The 21,658-nt window shown below is 42.4% G+C and overlaps 1 protein-coding gene across 2 annotated transcripts; it reads right to left on the bottom strand.

Moving 5' to 3' along the window:
• Nucleotides 1–8,259: 8,259 nt before the first annotated feature.
• Nucleotides 8,260–19,714, bottom strand: Slc46a3 (solute carrier family 46 member 3). 2 transcript variants are annotated; one of them, XM_090342327.1, is made up of 5 exons: nucleotides 19,505–19,714; nucleotides 13,125–13,995; nucleotides 12,379–12,462; nucleotides 10,624–10,780; nucleotides 8,260–9,071 (listed from the first exon to the last, which is right to left on the bottom strand). In XM_090342327.1, the coding sequence occupies exons 1-5, from the start codon at nucleotides 19,691–19,693 to the stop codon at nucleotides 8,987–8,989; spliced, it is 1,386 nt and encodes a 461-aa protein (XP_090198453.1). In that variant the 5' UTR covers nucleotides 19,694–19,714; the 3' UTR covers nucleotides 8,260–8,986. The 2 variants fall into 2 exon arrangements, with proteins under 2 accessions (XP_090198453.1, XP_090198452.1); XM_090342326.1 differs by lacking the exon at nucleotides 19,505–19,714 and adding an exon at nucleotides 18,312–18,463.
• Nucleotides 19,715–21,658: the final 1,944 nt, after the last annotated feature.

The raw sequence follows: 21,658 nt of genomic DNA, 5'->3' as shown, positions 1-21,658 counted from the left end.
CCTTCCTCCTATTTATGTCTATGGTATTCCTAAACACATAGAAGAATCATCTGGCAGACTTTGGGAGCAACTTCCTTTCAGGATCTGAAATTCTAATAGGACTAGTCTTGAGTAGATCATAGGAACTCAAAAAGCTCTTTAGGGGGCCGGGAGTTTGGCCTAGTGGTAGAGTGCTTGCCTAGCATGCACAAAGGTCCGGGTTCAATTCCTCAGTACCACATACATAGAAAAAAGCCGGAGTGGTGCTGAGGCTCAAGTGGTAGAGCCTCTAGCCTTGAGAAAAGTCCAAGGACAGTGCTCAGGCCCTGAGCTCAAGCCCAAGACTGGCAAAAAAAGAAGAAGAAGAAGAAAAAAGCTCTTTAGGGTTGAGACCCTCCAGAGATGGATTTATAAACTTTCTTTCCTTGCTTTGCCTTTTTTTTTTTTTTTTTTAGCAGCCCATTAGCGGTGGTCACTCTACTTGAGGTTTACTTGTAGCCTTTAATCTGCAGGCTAGTGCTTGTTTGGCAGTGGGAGATGATTCCAGTTTCTTCAAATGTCAGTTGCAGGTCTCTGATGTACTGCCCAGCTCTTCAGATGTGATTTTTCTAAATGGAGAATTAATTTATGATTTTCCTTGCCACTATTCTGAAATACCAGTCTTTGAAGTCTTCCATAGGTTGGAGTCTGATCTAATGGAAAAAGTTGGCAGACAGTTTTCTCCAGCTCTACTCACACTCAACTACAAGGTTAGAAGCAGTCCTCCAGCAGATACTGACAGGAATTCTATACTCTTACGCTGTTCCACGTATGTCTGTGGAGTTGGCATCAGACACCCCAGGTCAGTGGACTCTGTTCCACAAAGTGCCTTCACATTAGGCATCATTTGAAAGTCACATGTTATAAATGTTCGTGACACCCTGCAGAATGTTGTAAGATCCTTGATTTCCTTCTCTCTGAAGTGAAGTTGGCAAACTTGGGTCACACCTCCACTTCTGGCCTTTTCTAAGCTGCTCCATTTCTGGCTTTTTGCTAGTTAATTGGAGAGAAGAGTTTATAGGATTTGTCAGGTTAGGCTGTTTTTCAAGCTGAGATCTTCAGATCTCAGTCTCCTGAGTAGCTAGGGTTATAAGCAAGAGCTACCAGCTCCAAGATGAAGTTTTGAACCCCATCTTTCTGAGATTTTTTTTAATAGAGGTTTCATCACACAGTGACATAATTAACTCAATTTCCAACCCCTTTCCTGAGGTGAGGGGAGATGAAAATTCCAAGACGATATCGGTGCTTGATTAAAATTTGCTAACACTGAACTAAAAAATAAAGTAATGCATAATATGCATATAACTTAATGTCTTATAAATGAGAACAAAAGAACCAGTGTTTTACCAAGTGGAAGTGTTGGAGGGTTGTCACACCAAGAAATGTCTCACCAAATGTATTCCTTTACTCCTCCATCTACAGAATCCTGCTAACAGGCATATCACTGTTCAGTTCTGTGTTGTAGCTGTTATCCTCTGCAGGAGGAGAGGTAACATGTACAATCCAGTACTCTTTGTATTGTATTATTATTCTAATTGCAAATGCTTAAGAATGCAGGTGCAGGTGATCTGAACAAGTGAAATACTAACAGAAAATGGAGGGTTTATGTGGTATATAATCCTTCATTGAAATATCCAATTGGCTAAGTATATGAAAACTGGCTGGTGTGTGTGTCTGTGTGTCTATGTGTCTGTGTGTGTTGATCTTGGGGCTGTCTCTGAACTTTTGTGTCAAGGCTAGTGTTCTTACTCCTTGACAGCTCCACTTCCAGGTTGTTTTTTTTTTTTTTTTTTTTTTTTTTTTTTTTTTTTTTGTGGATAACTAAAAATGAATCTTCTTACTGCCTGGGCTGGCTTTGAACTGTGATTCTCAGATCTCAGTCCTTTGAGTAGCTACGATTATAATTGTGAGCTACCAGTACCCAACCTGACTAGTTTTAATAAGACAAAATTCCCCAAAATACTTCACTGGACTTAACTGATTCATGATTTTAAAACTTTACATTTAAGTTTTTGATGTACAACAAATAGTTAAGAACCTGTACTTTTAATTTGCTTTATTATAGGTTCCTAAATTCTAAAGAGAGAATATAGACTACTCAAATAGTCTTTCCACATAGTCCTTTTTTCTTTCAGTCCTAAAAAATATTGTAAGAGATGTAAAAACTTTTAGAGGGGGCAAAGTTTACAGTATGCTTCCAAATCTTGGATTTATTTCTGGAACTAGTAAATGTGCTTTGTCAGCTGTACTTTGTCTTCGGGCTTCTCTGGATCATGACCTTCTGGAGACAGGAAAGCAACTACATTGTTCCTTGCTGTGACAAAATGTGGGTCACGTAGAGGATATAGCTTTAGGTCAAGGCAGGATTAGGTAGGATGCTGTTTTAATGTTGCCTCTCCTTTTCACAGAGAAGAATTGATTTTAACTTAACACATATCTCTGTTGGTATTTTCTGTAATATGTAGAAATCTTACAACACCTAACAGGGGTCTCCAACTTTTTGATGTAAATGATAGTGATCGGAAAGAGCACTCCCATCACCTTCCTGCAGATTCACTGATTGTTAACATGCTGTCTTATTTCCTCATGAGCAGATTCAGCATCAGCACTTTTGACAGGAAGTCCACAAAGATCCCTGTGTACTCCAGATTTGTATCCCACAGGAGTCACATGTTATCCACCTTCCATGGTACTTGTGGTCAGTTAATAGGCAATGGACCCAGGACCTCTCTATTGTAAAAGTAATTTTCCTTCTGTAATTAATAAATGACCTGTACAGTAATAAATAGGGACTTTGTATATTCTTCTTCCCCAGGAACTTATCTTTTTTCTGAATCCTTATGACAATGAAGACCAAGACAGGATTATTTTTACTTTTTGTTTTTTTCTTGTGCCAGTTCTGGTTCTTGAACCTAGGGCCTGGGCACTGTCTCTGAGCTCCTTTTGCTCAAGGCTTGTGCTGTACCATTTGAACCACAGCTCTACTTCCAAGTTGTGTGTGTGTGTGTGTGTGTGTGTGTGTGTGTGATTAATTAGAAGAGTCTCATGGATGTTTCTGCCTGGGCTGGCTTTGAACTGCAAAACTCAGATCTCAGCCTCCTGAGTAGCTAGGATTACAGGCATGAGGCACCACACCCAGCCATTTCTACTATTACTGATTGACATTCTTTTTTTTCTTTTTGTAAAGTCAAGTTGCTCACATTTCTCCTTTTGGATTCATGGGTACTTGCTTTATAATCTTCTACTACTGTCCTTTTGATGATCTAAATGTAACATTTCTTTATTTAATTTCTGTGATAGAGAGGTTTGAGCTCAGGGCTGCATGCTAGGCAGCTGCTCCATCCCTTGAGTCAGATCTTCAACCCCTTAAACTCTGGGCCTGGGTACAGTCAGCTCAAGGCTAGCACTCTACCATTTGAGCCACAGCACCAATTCCGGTTTTCTGGTGGTTAATTGGAGATAAGAATCTCACGGACTTTTGTGCCCGGGCTGGGTTTGAACTGTGACCCATAGATCTCAGCCTCCTGAGAGCTAGGATTACAGGCATGAGCCACTGGCACCCAGCTTGCTCTGATTATTTTAAAGATGCAGTTCTGCTTTTTGTCTGACCACAATCCTCCAATTTATTGCTTACTGCCATAGTTCCATACTTGGAGTAGCAGCCACATGACCCTATATTCAGCTTTTGTTGTTGAGACAGAATCTTGTAAAGGTTTTGCTAGACTGGCCTGGAATTGTGATCTTCCTGATCTCATCCTCCCATGTAGCTGGGATGACAGGTATCTACAACTTCAGCCAGTTGTTACTTGAGATGTGGGGGTGGGGTGGAATCTTGCAACTTTTTTCCTCTCCTTGACCTCTAATCATGATCTTCCAATCTCTTCTTCGAACAACAACCCTGAATATCTCTGGGGCTTAGCTTTGGGAGGAAACTAGGCAACGTAAGCCATCTGATTCCATTCTCCTCTATTTCACTTTCCACTTTGTAGGGCTCATTTGTCTTTTTGGCTCTCTGGGGTTTCTTCCTAGCAGAAATTCTAGCCCCCTGGATATCAGTGACAAATAGCTGAAACTCTATTATGTATGCTCTCAGGGAGGGTGTCTGTCTCCCTCTACTATTAGAAGAGACACATTGGCTTCATTGTCTGCTCCTGGCCCCAGGGAAGGGCAGATTTGTTACCTAGGTCAGCCAGATCTCTCCTGGGATTAGACCCCTGAGAAAAGATAGGAGGAGGCCAGTGCATGGCTTCACCAGTGGCACATACAAGAGTGCTCTCTTAGGGGCCGGGAGTTTGGCCTAGTGGTAGATTGCTTATCTAGCACGCATGAAGACTTGGGTTTGATTTCTCAGTGCCACATACATAGAAAAAGCCATAAGTGGTGCTGTGTCTCAAGTGGTAGCCTTGAGGAAAGTCCTGGGACAGTGCTCAGGTCTCAAGTTCAGTCCCCAGTACTGGTGGAAAAAAAATAATAAAGAATTCTTTGAGTGCTCTCTTTCTGTGCCATCACTGTCTTGTGTCCTTCGCTTTATCTGTGGAACTGTTAGCTTCTGATTGCTTTTGTCATCTGCTGCCAGGTATGAGCCTCTAGTATCTATCATCCCAGTTTTATGCTTGAAATATACATGTTTACAGCTTGCACTCTGGCTCTCTGGATGACTTATTGGCATTAGGCAGTTAGTGTAAAGGACACAAAGTGCCCGAGACACTGATGGATTTGCTATGTGACTGAGCTGGGTCAGGCAGTGGCTCTAGGTAAGAAATCTGGCTGTCTCTGGTAGGCAGTTATAAAACAGTTATCCTATCCAGTCACATGAAACCGTAGGACCCCATTAGAGCCAAGTTCTGGGCAGCTAGACGAAAAGCGTCAGAAGTAGATGCTTTTAACAACATCGGGGGATTTAAAGCAAGCATCTAGCAAGCCCAACTCCCCAAACAACCTATAGCAGTGAACAGATCTCGCAACACAAACCTGCATCTGAGCTCCAGTCAGCACAGGCGTTGCAATCACTGCCCTGCCAGGTCTTCTGTGTGGAAAGTGGAGCATTGAGTAGATAGGTAAGAATCCAATTAAGCTGTGGAAACAGGCTGAGAAGCTCTTTTCTGTGCTTAGAAGGAGGATCTGTCTTTTGCCATTAAGACAATCTTTCGTAAAAGGGGTGATTTTACCGTATAGATCCAGTTCCTTCCTTGCCCCAGCCCTCTTTGTTTCCACTCCCCATAGGAGCCCAGCATTCTCCTGGAAGCTGGCTCCAAAGAAACTTAACATGCAGAAAGAATTTGGGGAACATTGCCAGTTTCTAGCTAAAAGGAAGCCAGGAAGGTGCACACACAGGACTATTGTAAATGTGCTTTTAGAATATCGACCTACTATCTGATGTAAGGTGACTCTAAACTCAAAATAACTCAAGAAGACTGGCATGGTTTTAATAGCATACAAGATCAAAATTAACATCTGAAGCTGAGATGCCAGAGGTCGCCAGTGATTTGTGAACTTTTGTATGCACCACAGTGACATGAAGGTGGTTCCAAACTATAGATGGCTGACAGCCTTACCCCTGTATCTCCATAGTTGCATTTGTCATCCTCTTCTTTAAAGACTTGGAATATGCTTTCCTTTTTGAGAATTTTTTTTTGTTGTACTGATGGGTTGCCTTTATGTAGAACTTGTTCTACATAAATAACATTTTCTGGATATTTAGTGTCTTCTATAATATGTGTTAGGGAGATTCTTTGATCTTACTTGTTTTAGAGTCCAAAAAGTCTCCTGACTCAAGACCAGGGAAATTTTCAGGTATTATTTCATTGAGTGTGTCACCTGTGCCTTTAGTTTGATTCTCTTCTTTGATGCCTGATTCATAGGGTTGGTCTTCTGTGTACCAGAGGTTTTGCATGTTCCATTTGTACTTTCTTGGTATTTTTCTCTGTATCAGTGTCTTAATTCCTGTACTTCACCTTCAAGCCTTTATAGTCTGTTTTTTACATTGTTCCACTCTGTTAAGTTTTTAATTATTTTTTTCTGAGTTATCGAATTTTTCATTTTCAAGATTTCAAATTGATTTTCTAAACTGGTGTGGTTTCCAGGTTAGAGTCTGCCATCCTGGATTCTGGATTTGCTGTGATCATACCAATTAGGCCCAAAGGTGAGATTTCCAAGAAGCAACTGTGTTGAGTTACAGAGCTGTGTAGGTGTTTAGAACCCTCTTTAGACTCGGGGCTTTGAGACTCTCCCTTGGCAGTCCAGACTCCGGACTCGGCTCATTCTTTACCTGTCAGCATGTTGGTGGTATTTTTGTATAATCAAATCTACAGTGCCACAGTCTTGGCTTAGAACTTCTAGAGAAAGTTTAGTATGAGAATAGCTGTTCATTTTGGTCTGCTGCCATGGGATGTGACAACTTGCATCTTACTCTGGACCCTGTCACTTTAAGTAGAAGGTATTGAAGAACCTATAAAATAAATTAACTTAAAACACATGGCATAACATAATTTTCAATTTGTTTGTAGGGCTGGCTTAATGCATGATAGCAATAGTTATTTAATATATATATATATTTGGGGGGGGCAGGGGGAGGGGGGGAGTAATGGGGCTTGAACTCTGCCTGGGCACTGTCCCTGAGCTCTTCCGCTCAAGGCTACCCCCCTACCCTTGAGCCAAGCCCTACTTCCTGTTTTCGAGAGGATTGGAGATAAGAGTTTCTGGTCCTTTTGTGCCCCAGCTGGCTTTGAACTTTGATCCTCAGAGCTCAGCCTTCTGGGTAGGTAGAATTACAGGCATGAGCTACCACACCCAGCTTTATTTATTTATTTTTTTTGTCGGTCAGTCATGGAGCTTGAACTCTGGGCCTGGTTACAGTCCCTGAGCTCTTCATCTCAAGGTTACCACCCTACCTCTGGACCTGGGTACTCTCCCTGAGTTCTTCAGCTCAAGGCTACCGCCCTGCTCATGAGCCACAGGGACACTTCTGGTTTTCTAGTGGTTAATTGGAGATAAGAGTCTCAGGGCTGGCTTTGAACTGTTATCCTCCGGTCTCAGCCTCCTGAATAGCTAGGATTATAGGCGTGAGCCACCACACCTGGCAGCAATGGTTATTTTTTTTAATGGTTATTTTTTATAAGGCATTAAATGTGTCTTTTATAGTCCCTTAGTTTGGATCCATTTATTGAGCATATGATGAGTAACCAGAGATTGACCTTGCCCAAAGGAAATAACTGTCAGGTGAGGGGAACAATTCCAGGACAACTGAAAATCCAGGCCAAGGTACAGAACTATGTGGTCCCTGCAGTGTTTGAGAATTAGTGATGTGTTAAGGACCCTGGTGACACAGACAAAAAAAACAATGTTTTGTCTGAGACTTCAGTTTTAATTGGAAGGTGGGGGAAGGATAAATAAGAGTGTATAAACAGATATGGAGGTACAATACAGCATGGTCTTTCCTGGCTAGAGTGAATCTGAGGGCAGGGAGAAGTCAGATTGCCATTGCTTGATCATAGTTCTTTGGGTGACAGCTATTGAAAATTCTTTTCCTTTCTTTCTGTCTTTCCTTCCTTCCTTTCCTTTTTTTTTTTTTTTTTTTTGTCTGGCTTTGGGTCTTGAACTCTGAGCCTGGGCACTGTCCCTGAGTTTCTTTTGCCACTTGAGCCAAAGCCCTACTTCCAGTTTTTTGTTTGTTTTTTGTTTTTTTTAATTTTTGGTCAGTCACGGGGCTTGAGCTCTGGGCCTGGGTGCTGTCCCTGGAGCTTGTCAGCACAAGGCTACAGCCCTGCTCCTTGAACCACAGCCTCCACTTCCCTACTTCCAGTATTTTCTGAGTAATTTATTGGAGATAAGAGTCTCACAAACTTTCCTACCTGGGCTAACTTGGAACTGTGATCCACAGATCTCAGCCTCCTGAGTAGCTAGGATTAATGGTGTCAGGGTGATGGAAATTTTTACTTGTAGAATATAAGACCTGTGTTTTAGAAATGTCCTTCCCCACACAGTAAGAAAAGTATGGAAAGGGTAAAGAAATATGAGTGGTAGAATTCCTAGCCAGGGTTTGTAGAATATGTTCATCCTTCTACAGATGTAGAAAATAAATTCTAGCTCTGTGATACTAGTTATTTCTCACCATGATGAGCTGTTTGCTCATTTTTTTTTTTTTTTTGCCAGTCCTGGGCTTAAGCTCAGGGCCTGAGTATTGTCCTTGGATTTTTCTCAAGGCTAGAGCTCTACCACTTGAGCCTCAGCACCACTTCCGGCTTTTTCTAAGTATGTGGTACCAAGAAATCGAACCCGGGTCTTCATGCATGCTAGGCAAGCACTCTACCACTAGCTGTTTGCTCAGCTTTTAAATTTTCTTTATGACAATTTTATTTATCAACTCACCCACCGCCCTTTGTGTTACATAAAAAAATATGATCATACCTGCCAAATGAAACATATGTATTCTTTAAAGTGCTTCTCTTGTAAGGATTTTGTATTCTTTCAATGTCTTAACCATCAATACTGCTTGATGAACTCTATAAAAGAAACCATTACTCAAGTATGAGAATTATAAATATCTGAAACGTTTTTTGGATCAGTGACTTATTCACTGTAATTTTCATTATGCCTTCTAAATTCCTGAGCAATGTCAGAAACCTATTTTACAGATGTGAAACTGAGATAAAGACTTCTCCTTGGCTTCAGTGTAGGATAAATACGTATGTTGGTGAAATTATTGCTTTTGACTTTGCCACAGTTTCTTAATTGTTCTTTCAGCCTTTCAGTTTCAGTTTTCCTTGAGTCCAGAAGTATTGCAAACGCATTGCACTAGGAACATAAAGTGCTCAAAGTACATAGTACCAGAAGGAGCCAAATTGTATGCTGTTTCTCTGCCAGTTCAGTTTAGGAGAAAGAATATGTAATGTTGATCATGATTAAAGCACTGAATTGAAAGTCAGTTTGTACTCTTCAGAGGTCATGTTGTGTGCAGAAATGTGTACAGTCATCCATCTGATGTGTGGCCAGTAGGTTCTTCCTGTATGAGAAGTGTATAGCTTTCCTCCTCCCAGTGGAGGCATCTGATAACACTGCAAACAAGATGGTAAAACAGAGATGAAGTCACCAGGTAAATAATCCACTATTCCCATGGTTACATGACTTAACAGTTTATGCAAATTACGCATAGCAGGCATCCTGGCATTTCGAATCTAGTTGACTCATGCACAGAATTCTGGAAATAATACAGAATCTATATTTTTGTCACCTGAATTCCTAACTTCTCTTGTCTATCCTCTGTCTAATTTGTGGAGTCCTCACAAAATAGTTATGACTAAAACTACCACTGGCAAGGACATTTGGAAAAAATTAAAACAGTATGAATTTGATTTTTAAAAGTGTTGTGCAAATAGAGTTAAGAAACAAAAGCCTATTCATGGGCCAGGAGTTTGGCCTAGTGGTAGAATACTTGCCTAACATGCATAAAGACCCAAGTTTGATTCCTTGGTACTATGTACACAGAAAATGCCAGAAGTGGTGCTATGGCTCAAGTGGTAGAGCTCTTGTCTTGAGAAAGCCTAAGACAGTGCTCAAACTCCAAGTTCAAGCCCCAGGACTGGCAAAAAAATTAAAAAAAAAAAAGCCTATCCACATTGCCTATTATTAACAGCGTTATTTGAAAGATATCTTTAATCTGGTCATAATGGGATAAATTATATAATACATAATACATAAAAGATAAAATTAACCACATGTGACATATATGTATAATATATATGTATATATTGCATATATACATATATATTACACACATGTAGTGGTTAATTATATATATTACATATGATTATAGTATTTATTTTTTTTGCCAGTACTAGGGTTTGGACTAAGGGCCTTGGGTTTGCTTGGCTTGCTTATCTGCTGATATTCTACCCCTTGAGCCATATTTCCAGCCCTGTTTTTTGCTGGCTATTTTAGAAATGGAACTACCGGACTTTTCTGCCTGGGTAGCTCACCCATCCTCTGAGGTAGATAAGCTTATAAGGATGCATGAAGGACTGGGATTCAGCTAGGATAGTTTTATTTATTTTTGCTTATATCAGGGCTTGAACTCAGGATCTTGAGCCATCACCCACCTTGCTTGCTCATGACTGGTGCTTTACCACTTGAGTCATACCTCCAGTCATACTTTTGGCTTTTTAAATTGCAACTAGAGTCCTCAAGACATTTTTGCCCAGGCTAGCTTCAAACTGTGATCCTCTAGATCTCTGCTTTTTTTTTAAATTTTTTTTTTGCCAGTCCTGGGCTTGAGCTCAGGGCCTGAGCACTGTCCTTGGACTTTCTCAAGGCTAGAGCTCTACCACTTGAGCCTCAGCACCACTTCCAGCTTTTTTCTATGTATGTGGTATGGAGGAATCAAACCCGGGTCTTCATGCATGCTAGGCAAGCACTTTAACCACTAGGCCAAACTCCCGGCCCAATCTCTGCCTTCTGTGTAGCTAAGATCACAGGCCTGAGCTACCAGCACCCAGTTAATATAGGGTTTTAGAAGAAATAATTAGATCAGTCATGAATGTCACTTAATGAGTGGAATTAGGAAATTCACTTAATCTAGCTTTTATAAAATGATTAGAAATGATTACATACCATAGACTGATGGCCGGAATGATTAACAGACCAGCAGACAGCAGAAAAATGAACCCTGGGAACCAAGCCACGGTGGCTGAATAAACCCCATTGTAAGTAGAAACGGAGGCAGCTCCACTAAGTGTTTCTAAAACAGCAATACAAGCAAACAGTGCACCTGTTCAGGGCAGAAATGTGGAGAGAGAAAAAAGGATAACTGAAAAATAAGAAAAAACAAGTCAGACTTGGTGAATGAAGCTAGTTCCTCAGGATTCCTGAAAAGTCAGTCAGTAACCACTCGGCGGATGAAGAGATGGTGACAGAGCTTGCCTGGGTCTTGTCTGCAGGAAAAGAGGAAAAGGCCCCAGCAGTTTCTCCTCCGGAGACCAAGCTACACTTACTTCTAATGCCCACCATCCCTGGGACCTTCAATGACATGCTGTGTTAATAGGATAGGCTGCTGAGACCCTCTGTGTGTGTATGTGTGTATATGTATGTGCATATATGCAAGTACTGAGACTTGGACTCAGAGCTAGGGCGCTGTCCTTTAGCTTTCTGACTCAAAGCTGGTGGCACTTGAGCCACAGCTGTACTTCTTTGTTTTTTGTTTTTTTTTGTTTAATTGGACATAAGAGGCTCATGGACTTTCTTAGCTTTGGGCAGGAAAGTCCATCTTGAGATCCTCATACCTCAGCCTCCTGAGTAGCCAGGAGGACAGGTGTGAGTCAACTAGTTCACACACTAAGAAAAGAAATCATTTCCTTCTTCCTCTCAGCTGCAGCAGGAGTGACAGCTGCAGGTTCACGCCATATCCCTCCCTGCAGCATGACCTGAAAGTCCAGTCACCCCTGGTCTTCAGTGTGACTCATCCAGTTAAGTTCACTGTGCTCTGGAAAAGGTTTGTGCCACAAGGTGGTGCTACATAGGTCTTCCCTGCTCACTCAGCCTCTGTGAGGGGCATCTAACCAGTGAGGGAGGCTCTGGGGTCTCATACTGGCTTCTACACAGAACTAGAAAAGGAAGCTGATCATCATAGTTCAAGAAGCATACAGTGATTGCATGCACATTCCTCGCTCACCTCAGACAGAAATGGTTCTCAGGTCTAAAACCCAAGACCTCCCAAAGACAGGCTGACCACTCATTCATGCCTTCATTTTTGTGTCAGGACTGGGCCTGAACTCAAGGCCTAGTGTTCTCACTTGGCTTTTTCACTCAAGGCTGGCAATCTTGCACTTGAGCCACAGCTCAAGTCACAGATCATCACTAGCTATACAATTTTGTGTGAGTATTTCTAGTTTGCCTTTCTCAGCCTGTGCTCCACATGCTTTCTGCTTACGGCAGATTCTCAAGTCTTCTTGCTTAGCCCTTTCTTGTCTAAGTTTATTTTTCCATGATAAATTGCAGTACATGTTTTGGACAACATGATTCATGTAAATCTTTGTGTTTTCTTGGACTGAAGAGGAACAAAGAAGTCTTTATAAAACTAAAGCAAAGCTAAGCAAAAATAAGCTGTACATCTTAGCATTCATGTCTGCTCTCATAATCAAAGCAGAAAGAAATTCTAATGGTTTTACTGAGATATAATTCAGATACTAAAAAATTCTTTGTTTTGAAGGAAGTTTTCGCTGCAGCCTGGAATTCATTATGCAGTCTCAAATTTGCAGTCCTTCTGCCTCACCCTCCAGAGCTTTGGGCTTGCAGGCATGTATCACACATGGATCATACCCAGGTCTGAATTGGCACATTCATTATATTCCTTAGATAGATTAAACTCACCTTGTTCAGTAGAACGAACCACTTTTGACAACATTGACCGCAGCATAGAGAGGGGCATAAAAGTGAACAGGAACGGCACTCTGACTGTGAGGGAAATGACAGGATCAATAATCAAATCAGGGTAGATCAGAACTGTAAAGGGCCAGTGCATTTTCAAGGCAGGGCTTTTTGTTTGTTTTTTGGGTTTTTTTCCCAACCCACTGGGCTAGCCAGGGCCAGAAACTTCCTGCTTGTGGGAACCATGTAGCTGAGTTGGGCAGGCACAGAGTCTTATAATCTTTCTTGCTGAGCCGACCTTAAACGGCAGTCCTCCAATATCTGTCTCCTACATAGCTAGGATTACAGGATCAACCACTCTACCCAGCTTGAATTTTTCTTTTCAGTCTTTTGGGTCTGTTTTATGTAATTGTCCTTAAATAGTTTTAGGGAAATGGATCTTATGAGCAGCAACTTAAGAACTGTTTGCTTTAGCAGAAGCTATATTGAGGAACCAAATTGTAGAGTATCCCTCAAAACAGATTTGGGCAAATATACAAATTGGGAAAGATACTGGTTATTCAGTGAATTGTATCCTTACCCCCAGCCCCTGAGTAAATGTGACTTTCAGCTTATTGCTTTGTACAAACTAGCTTTCCACTTTTCACCAAATAAGTGTGGGTTAAGTAGAGAGCCTATGCTATATTTTCTCTCTTGACACACTGAATTTATCTCATACCAACAAAACTCTGAGATTATTTATAACTCACCTAAAAACATGAGCAGTGTGGATCTGGCAAAGGCAGTCATAACCATTCCTACCATGGTGGTAAGGATTCCAATAAACGTGATGTAAATGTCTTCCATGCAATAAGAAAAGGCCCATATTCCTAGAAAACTACTCAAAAAAGAGGCACTTCCTAGAGCAGACCCGTAGCCTATAAGAACTTCATCCCAACAAAGTGGAGAAGCCAGTTCATAAAGTAAAAATATTGGGGAGATGCCTATTATGACAAAAAAGTAAATGACTGTGATAAAGATTAATAAACAGAGCAAAGATCGTTGTTTACCAGGACGGTTTTTAAAAAGTAGGTAAGCTCGGTAAAATAGATCTTTAAGTCTTTCACCACAGGACATAGTAATGTTTGGACATAAAGATTCTTTCGTTGGCTCACTGAGGAAAAATAAAATATAGGTCAAGTTCACAGTAAGAACGACAGCAGAAATGAAAAATGACCAGGTAAAACCCAATTCTCTAATAAAATAGCCGGACGACAGTCCCGAGAGTCCAGAAACAACTCCAAGCAGAAAGTCAATAATGGCAATTCGGATTGTTTTTTGTTTCTGTTCTTTACACTGATCCACTATATAGGCAAAACAAGCTCCCCAAAATGTGGTATAGTTGCCACAAAGAGCACCAATGAAAGTAGATGCAATCAGAAGCTGGTATGGGAAGGCGAAATGGGAAAGCAAGCAGAGCCAAATGCTGGTGGCCAGAGAACCAAAAGAGGATAAAACCATTGGCAGTTTTCTTCCGTAGCTATCACTGCTTGACAAAAGCATGAATGTTGACACCAGACCAGGAATTAACCCACTTATGTCCATCTGCAGATTAAAAAGAGACATTTTTTTCTGGACTTCCTGCAAGAGAAAGAAAAGAAGACAGTGGTTTACAAAGGGTTATACAATGTGTATAAAAAATATCATGGTCTTAGCTAGGCATTCATGACTCATGCCTATAATCCTATCTGCTAAGGAGGCTGCAATTTGAGGATCACTGTTCTAAGCCAGCCCAGGCAGGTAAGTTTGTGAGACTCTTATCTCCAATAAGCTACTAAAATGGCTAGAAGTAGAGCATCTGTGGCACAAATGGTAGAGCTCTAGCCTTCAACACAAAGCTCAAGGACAGAGCTCAGTCTCTGAGGTCAAGCCCCAGGACTAGTAATATATATATATACACACACGCATACATACACACAAATATTATGGTCTATACTTTCCTTGGTATTATCATCCATCATGGATGTGGAGTATCTGGAATATGGAGGTTCTTATCCAGCTTAAACTTCATCCATAGTGAGCTAAGTACCATGTGTACTGCAGTCTTGAATTCATATGAAGATAAATACTGGGCACCAGTTGCTCACATCTACCTGCTCTGGAGGTTAAGATCTGTGGATTGAGAAAACCAACCAGGACAGGAAAGCCTATGAAATTCTTACCTCCAATTAAACACTAAAAAAGCCAAAAGCAGTGTTATGGTTTAAGTTTTATGATGCTAGCCTTGAATTAAAAAGGATAGTAAGTGCCTAGGCCTTGATTTCAAATCCCAGTACCAGCACAGAGAGAAACAGAGACCGAGAGACAGACAGACAGACAGACAGACAGACACACACACACACACACACACACACACACACACACACACACACATACACACACAGAGCAAGAGAATAAAAGAGATAGAAATTGTGTTTCATTTTTTAGTGTGGGGGACTGAACTTGGAACCTTGTGTTGCTACTCCTCAGATGTTCTACTACTTGAACCACACTCCCAATCCTTTTGCTTTTAATTTTTTGTTTTCCAGATAGGTCTCATGCTAACTTTTTCCTGGGCTTATCTCTGCCTCCAAGCAGCTGGGATTACAGGTGTGCGCCACCACTCCAGCCCAGAATATATGCCATTTTCATAATGAGAGACACTAAGTTTACTTAAAATACACACAAAGGATACATTGATGCACTGTCTGTCAAACAGACTAAAAATTTATGAATTACAAAAATGAATACTGAGCTAGGCTCCACTGGGACACAGCTATAATCCTAGCTACTCAGGAGGCTGAGATCTAAATGTCAATTTAAAGACAGCCTCTCAAATAAACCTGTAAAAAGATGAAAGTGGAGGCGTGGCTCAAGTGGAAGAGCACTAGCTGTAAGGGATAAAGCCAAAAGAAGGTTCAAGGCCCTGCGTTCAAGCCCTACTACCAGCACCAAAAGCAAACAAAACCAAATGTTTTTCTTTTCTATTACAACCTACCCTTCATAGGGCAGGTTATTTTTTGTCTTCACCTTGATCCACCAGCTCTGAGAATAATGCTGGCCCCAGAATAGGCCCACTAAAATAACCAGGGCTCTGTCACTTACTAGTTGTATAGGACCTCACCAAACGATTCACCTTGATAGTTTTTCCATTTGAGAACAATGAAGCAGTCCCTAGTTCACAGGCTTCTGGAACACGGCCCTCATATATAGTCAGTGCTCAGTTTTACCTAACTTGTTTTGACTAGAAGAGTCGTCCTGAGAACATCTCGTATCTCCCATGGAAACAGCCACCAAGAACACATTGAACAAGCAGATAGAATCTACTTCTCAACCAGATGTTCTGGTTCTTCTTCATATTTCTACTCTACCTGCATCTGGTCCTCCTTTTTCTGTTACCATTTAACCCTACCTCATACACAGACTACCTCTTCATCTGGAATCTGTATTTTCAAATACAGGTGCTCCCGTAGGCGCGTACACATGCACATTCATACTGGTGATGGGGCTTGAACTCAGGGCCAGGATGCTGTCCCTCAGCCTTTTTGCTCAAGGTTGGTATTCTATCACTTGATTCATAGCTCCTCTTCTGGCTTTTTGCTGGTTAATTGGAGGTAAAGAGTCTCAAGGACTCAAACCATTATCCTCAGACCCCAGCCTTCTGAACGAACTGAAGATAAAACTTCTATCAGAAGTCACAGTTAAGACACAAGAAACAAGTTGTATATGGTTTAAACTGGAGCATTAGTTATATGCTATGTAACTATTAGCAATATAAACTTCGAAGAAGCCACCATTTTGTAATATGTATAAATTAATTCCAACTGAGTAGGAAATATCCTATGCTATTTTTTTTTTCCTAATGACAAATTTGCTGAGTTGGGTGTCAGGGGCTCTTTCCATAATCCTAGCTACTTAGAAGACTGAGAGCTCTTATCTCTAATTAACTAAAAAAAGATTGGAAATGAATGTGTGATTCAAATGGTAGGGCACTAGCCTTACATGTAAAAAGGACAACACTTAGGCCATAAATTCATATATATACATACATACACATACACACACACGTATACACAATAAGTTATTACAGGGTTTGTAAATAAATTTCTGAGTAAGAACATCATGCTCTACTGAGTTATCCCTAAGCCCAGAGTCTCCATCTTACAAGATGCCTGAAAAGAACAAACTCTAATCACCAATTCATTTCTTCAAAATGAGTTATATAAGGAGAGGAGTAAAGGGGTAATGAAATATTCAAAGGAAGTCTACCTAGAATTCCTGACTGCTTTGCTCCTTAGCCAAGGGCACTGCAGCCGTTGCCCAAGAGAACAATGGAGTTGCTCAGGTAGCCTGGAGATTACATCCACATTGTTATTTATGAGCATGTATATATTTAAATATGTATTTATGTAAAGTAAGATTGAAAATTGACCTTCATAAAAAATGGACTTTCAAAATGGCAAATATAAGAAAGAGCTCAGCTCTGTGTAAACCAGGATTCTGTGAATGGTCCACAACCCCCTAAGGAGGTTGTGACCAAAATCCAGCCAGCAGAGCTGGATAATAGACAGAAGCTCAGAGAACTGGAGCCATTGACTGTTGGGATCAGAGGAACCAGATCTCTGGGGAGCAGAATGGGGGCAGAAGGAAGCAAGCAGGTGATGGTGGTTCTTATACCTTTATAGATGGGTCAAGGACTATGAGGCCCTGCCCTGGCCCAGACATGGGTGGTGAAATGGTTTCTAGTTTCCTAGTTTGAGAGGTCCAAAGAGCACTAACAATAAGGGAAGAGGTCAAGAATAAGTCTAGGCTGGGTGTGTGGCCTAGTGGTAGAGTGCTTGCCTAAGATGCAAGAACCACATACACAGAAAATGCTACAAGTGGTGCTATGGCTCAAGTGGTAGAGCACTAGCCTTGAGAAAGCTCAAGGACAGTGCTCAGGTCCTGAGTTCAAGCCCTAGAACTGCCCCCCCTCAAAAAAGAAGTCAAGTCTCTTAGTTATTAATCTAATTTGAGATAGTAAGCAAGAAAAAAAGTAACTTCAGTTTGGCCAACGTCTTTCAAATGAGATCATTGCTCTGGGAAGTCAGGGGCTATGAGAAGCTGGGTTAGGATTGGGGTATGGGGACTCATCACGTATATAGTGGCAGAGGCCACCAAGTTGTCTGGACCAAGACACTTCCCCCTCAGTCCCTCACAGCAGCCACACACATCCTTTCTTCTGGGGGCCATAGCGCTAGAAAAAGGGGACAATGGTTCCTAGAGCCGGGTGAAGAGGGCACAGAATCGATCGGAAGTGATGCGACTGTTCAAGCTTCTCACTCCTAAAAGTGATGTGTAATGGCCATCCCTGCCCTCACGATGGGAATCCAACAGAGAGCCTTGAACATGCTAGGTAAGTTGTATAACTGAGCTACACTCCCACTCAAATGAGACTCTTTTGGTTTTGTTTTTTTCTTGTTAGTTTCTGGCCTCCAACTTTGTCCTTCACCCAAGCTGACCTTTAGCTCATCATCCTTACCACTTCCGGTGTACAGGGCAAGTGGTGGGTGGTTTGTTTTGTTTTGTTTTCCTCGCTCAGGGGCTTGAACTCAGGGGCCTGGGTGCTGTCCCAGAGTTTTTTTGCTCTACATTTTGTGCCATGCACCATTTCTGGTTTTCCAGTGGTTAACTGGAGATAGGAAACTCAGACTTTACTGGTAGGGCTGGTTTCAAAGCATGATCCTCGGGCAAGCGGAGGTATTTTTTGAAGGAAGATAAATTGCTTGGTGAAACTCTTAGCCATTTCTTGGCCTTTATTCAAGATATGAACTTTGCTGTCTTTACGGCTGCCCAGAATTAATCATTTCCAAGAAAACATAACTTTCATAGACTAGGTAAGGCCAGGGTCTCGCCCCAACAGTTTCTACCTAACACACCTGGGAAGAGCCATCAGCCTTTCCCTCCTCTTAGACTCCTCCCCTTCACGGGCCTCTCCAAAGCAGAAGGGGTGACTCGGTTCTCTTGAATTCTTCTCACTGTGACTAGGAAAGCAGTGTGCCGCTCACTGGCCATCACAAAGCAGCCCCAAGGAGAAGAATTCCGTGGTTTGTGTTTTGAAGTCTTGTAGGGGAGAGTGGTCCTAAATTTGGATGGCATCTTTGCATTCAAACAGCTGTAGACTTTTGTCAAACACTGCTTCAACCACCAGGAGAATGAAGTCCCACCTGTCATAAATAAATACAAAACTTGGGGAGGGGCCTCGGGGGCTTTTCATAATGTTGAGCTAAACATTTGCCACTTCCTGAGACAGAAAGAGAGCACTTCTCACTCTGCATATCTATACAATAGCTCTACATGTGGGACCTAAAGCAGCTTTGATGTCACCGCTAAATAAAGAGTGACAAATACTATCCCTCTTCAGCCCACTGACAAGACACTAGCCTCATGTTTGCTGATGGGCTACTTCCTGGAGTTTCTGAAAAATGGGACACATAGATACCATCGAAGAATGGGAAAGAGTTCAAGCTAATGTTTCTTCCTATGGGTCTAGCACATAGATCATTCCAGGAAGACTCTGTTCAATATTCAAACATTTTTAAAATTTAGGACCAGAAGAAACCACCCCAGAGGAAATGAATGTGCTGAGAGTTTCTTCTTTTTTTTTTTTTTTTTGGCCAGTATGGGGCCTTTGTGCTCTTTGTTGGCTTGTCATGAAAGGGTGGCACTCTTATCATTTAAGCCACACTTCTGGTTTTCTGCTAGTTAACTGGAGATAATAGTTTCACAGAATTTTCACCTGGGCTGGCTTCAAACTGAATTCCTCGGATCTCAGCCTCCTGACTACAAATGTCAACCCCTAGGGTCTGGCTGTGCTGAGATTTTTTTTTTTTTCTATGAAAAAGGAGACAAACTAGTGTTAATCAGAAGGGGATTCTAGGAAGACATAATAAAGATGTCAGGAAAGTTCAAATGTGACGACAACACAGGCCATTTGATTTGGCAATCTGATGGTGATCCTTGTGTCGTCAGAGGAATGGTCAATATCATAAACAGGTGCTGGGTCCACTTATATTCTACAGATCCTATTCTACAAACCTATATTGACTATATTTTAGGGATATTTTCTTACCTCCTGGAAGACAAATATTGGGCTGCTTTTGTTTTTCTCACACTCAGAAATATTGCTATTGGATACAAAGCTGTAGTTGCCAGTTTCTTCCCATATTCTCCTGTATACATATTGTGTCGCCAGAGGAATGGTTAACATCATAGCAAATGCATTCAGGAGAATGGCAGGTTCCACAAATGAGATCTTCATATTGCTAGAGTAGGTGGCTGAATCTATCAGAGAGAGAGAAATGGGGGAGAAGGGGGGTAAGAAAAGTAATCATCTTTTCCCACAACCTAGACTTTCAAAGATGCAGGAATGAGGATAAATTTGTGGCATGAATATTAAGCAAGCATATGTAAAATAATTTTTTTCTTTGGATTGACTCCACACCCCAGTACTGTCACGTTAGCTCTTTGGAAAACTAGGACCTTTTAGGACACACAACTTGCCTTTAAGATGATTCTTAGCAATAACCTTACTGAGTTCCCAGGTTAGTTGGCCCGAGCTGAGAACAATAATGTTGGATATTACCATTTGTTTTCCATAAGGTAAACAAGGAGGTTTTTGTTGGACTGGGGTAGATACAGCTGTAGTTATTTTGGTGCATGTTAAAGGACAGAGCAATGGGCTAGGAATGTCTGGCTTAGTGGTAGAGTGCTTGCCTAGCATGCACGAAGACCCTGGTTCAATTCCTCGGTACCACATACAAAAAAAAAAAGCTGGAAGTGGTGCTGAGGCTCAAGTGGTAGAGCTCTAACCTTGAGCGAGCCCAAGGTGAGTGCTCAGGTTCTGAGTTCAATCCCAGGACTGGAAAAAATAAATTATATATATATATATATATATATATATATATATATATATATATATATATATTTTAAAGCTGAGAGCTCAGGCCCTGAGTTCAAGCCCCAGGACAGACAAAATTTAATAATAACAACAACAATAGTAAAGCAGCTCCCTAATGGGAAGATTATTATTAGTTTTAAAAAAAAAAAAGACAAAAACAACTCACCCCGTGACTAGGTCTTCCTGTCAGGCTAAGCTGCAGGTGGGACCATTCTGGGGAGCTGCTCTCCTCGGGCGTCCTGCGCAGGCGCGGCGCCCCGGGAGGGAGGGGAGGCTCTCCGGACCCGGCCGGGTGGCAGCGGCAGGCGCGCGGGTTGGGGGTGCGGGTTGGGAGTGAGTGGGGGGGGGATACGCGGCCGACGCTGGGGAGGGCGGGTTGCGTCTCGTGACGGCGACCTGCCGGGGACACTCTAGCCTTATTTTAAAGCAAACCAAGACAACCGCACTCCCTGCGCCCCGAGTGACACCTGCGACGTTCACTGCGCCGCCCTCGGCTCCTCTGCGCCCTGGGACTTGGTCTCGGCCCGCTCCGTAGGCCCCGGGTCTCTTCGATGCAGTTTGCGACTGCTGAGTCTGCGGTCGGGCCGGGCTCCGCGGTGACTCAGCCGCCCGAGTCCCCAAAACATCGCCGCCCGCCCAGGAGGGGGGCGGAGCCTGCGCTTGCACAGTACCGCCCAGCTCTCTTCCGATTGGACCCTGAGACCGAAACTCCGCACCGATTGGTCCACCGACATGTCACTCTCGTGCGCTTGCTCCGACGGCTGGGTGGTATCTTTCGCTAACATCTGCAGCAGAGGACAGAACAGCAGAACTGAGTGCTCACTTATCAGTTCCGCAACTGCAAAGCGTTTGTGTATATGGAGGCAGCCCAGAGCTGGCGTGGCACGCCTGCCACCCCCGTATACTCCGAGGCAGAACACTGAGAGGTCCAGGACAGCCTGGGCTACAAAATGAGCTCTTGTCCCTCCCCTCTCCTCCGCCCCCCTCCCACCAATGGACTGCAAAACTAACACCCTAGGGTCTTTTGGATTGCAATTTCCTCAAGCATTGCGCTGGGCCAAAACCAAACAGACAGATAACTGTACCAGTGAAGGGTACAGGAAAGGAGATTTATGGCCAAGAGCTGACCCCAGATTGGAATATGGCCCTTGGACAGGGCTACTTAAATCCTCAACATGGTGTCACAACACACTCAGCTTCTGGGACACATGAGCGCGGGTCCATATTGCCTTCCAGTGCACACCAGCTAAAGCATACATGTACTGTGGCCTAGATCATCTCCTCTTCCTCCTCCTCCTCCTCCTCTTCCTCCTCTTCCAAGCTAAT

The sequence above is a fragment of the Megascapheus bottae genome, chromosome 11 (assembly GCF_031878675.1).
Source record: "Megascapheus bottae isolate mThoBot1 chromosome 11, mThoBot2.hap1, whole genome shotgun sequence".
Lineage (NCBI taxonomy): Eukaryota > Metazoa > Chordata > Mammalia > Rodentia > Geomyidae > Megascapheus > Megascapheus bottae.
The sequence above is the reverse complement of the archived record's forward strand: the minus strand, read 5'-3'. Positions and strand labels throughout refer to the sequence as shown.

Bases quoted from the DNA above. Each gene is read 5' to 3' on its own strand.
- Slc46a3 (XM_090342327.1), bottom strand. From the start codon at position 19,693: ATGAAGATCTCATTTGTGGAACCTGCCATTCTCCTGAATGCATTTGCT. The intron at 13,996-19,504 runs GTAAGAAAATAT...TTTCTCTTGCAG, and splicing joins CAATATTTGTCTTCCAGGAG to GAAGTCCAGAAAAAAATGTC. The intron at 9,072-10,623 runs GTATGTAATCAT...TCTTGTTTGCAG, and splicing joins ATTCCGGCCATCAGTCTATG to TGTTATCAGATGCCTCCACT.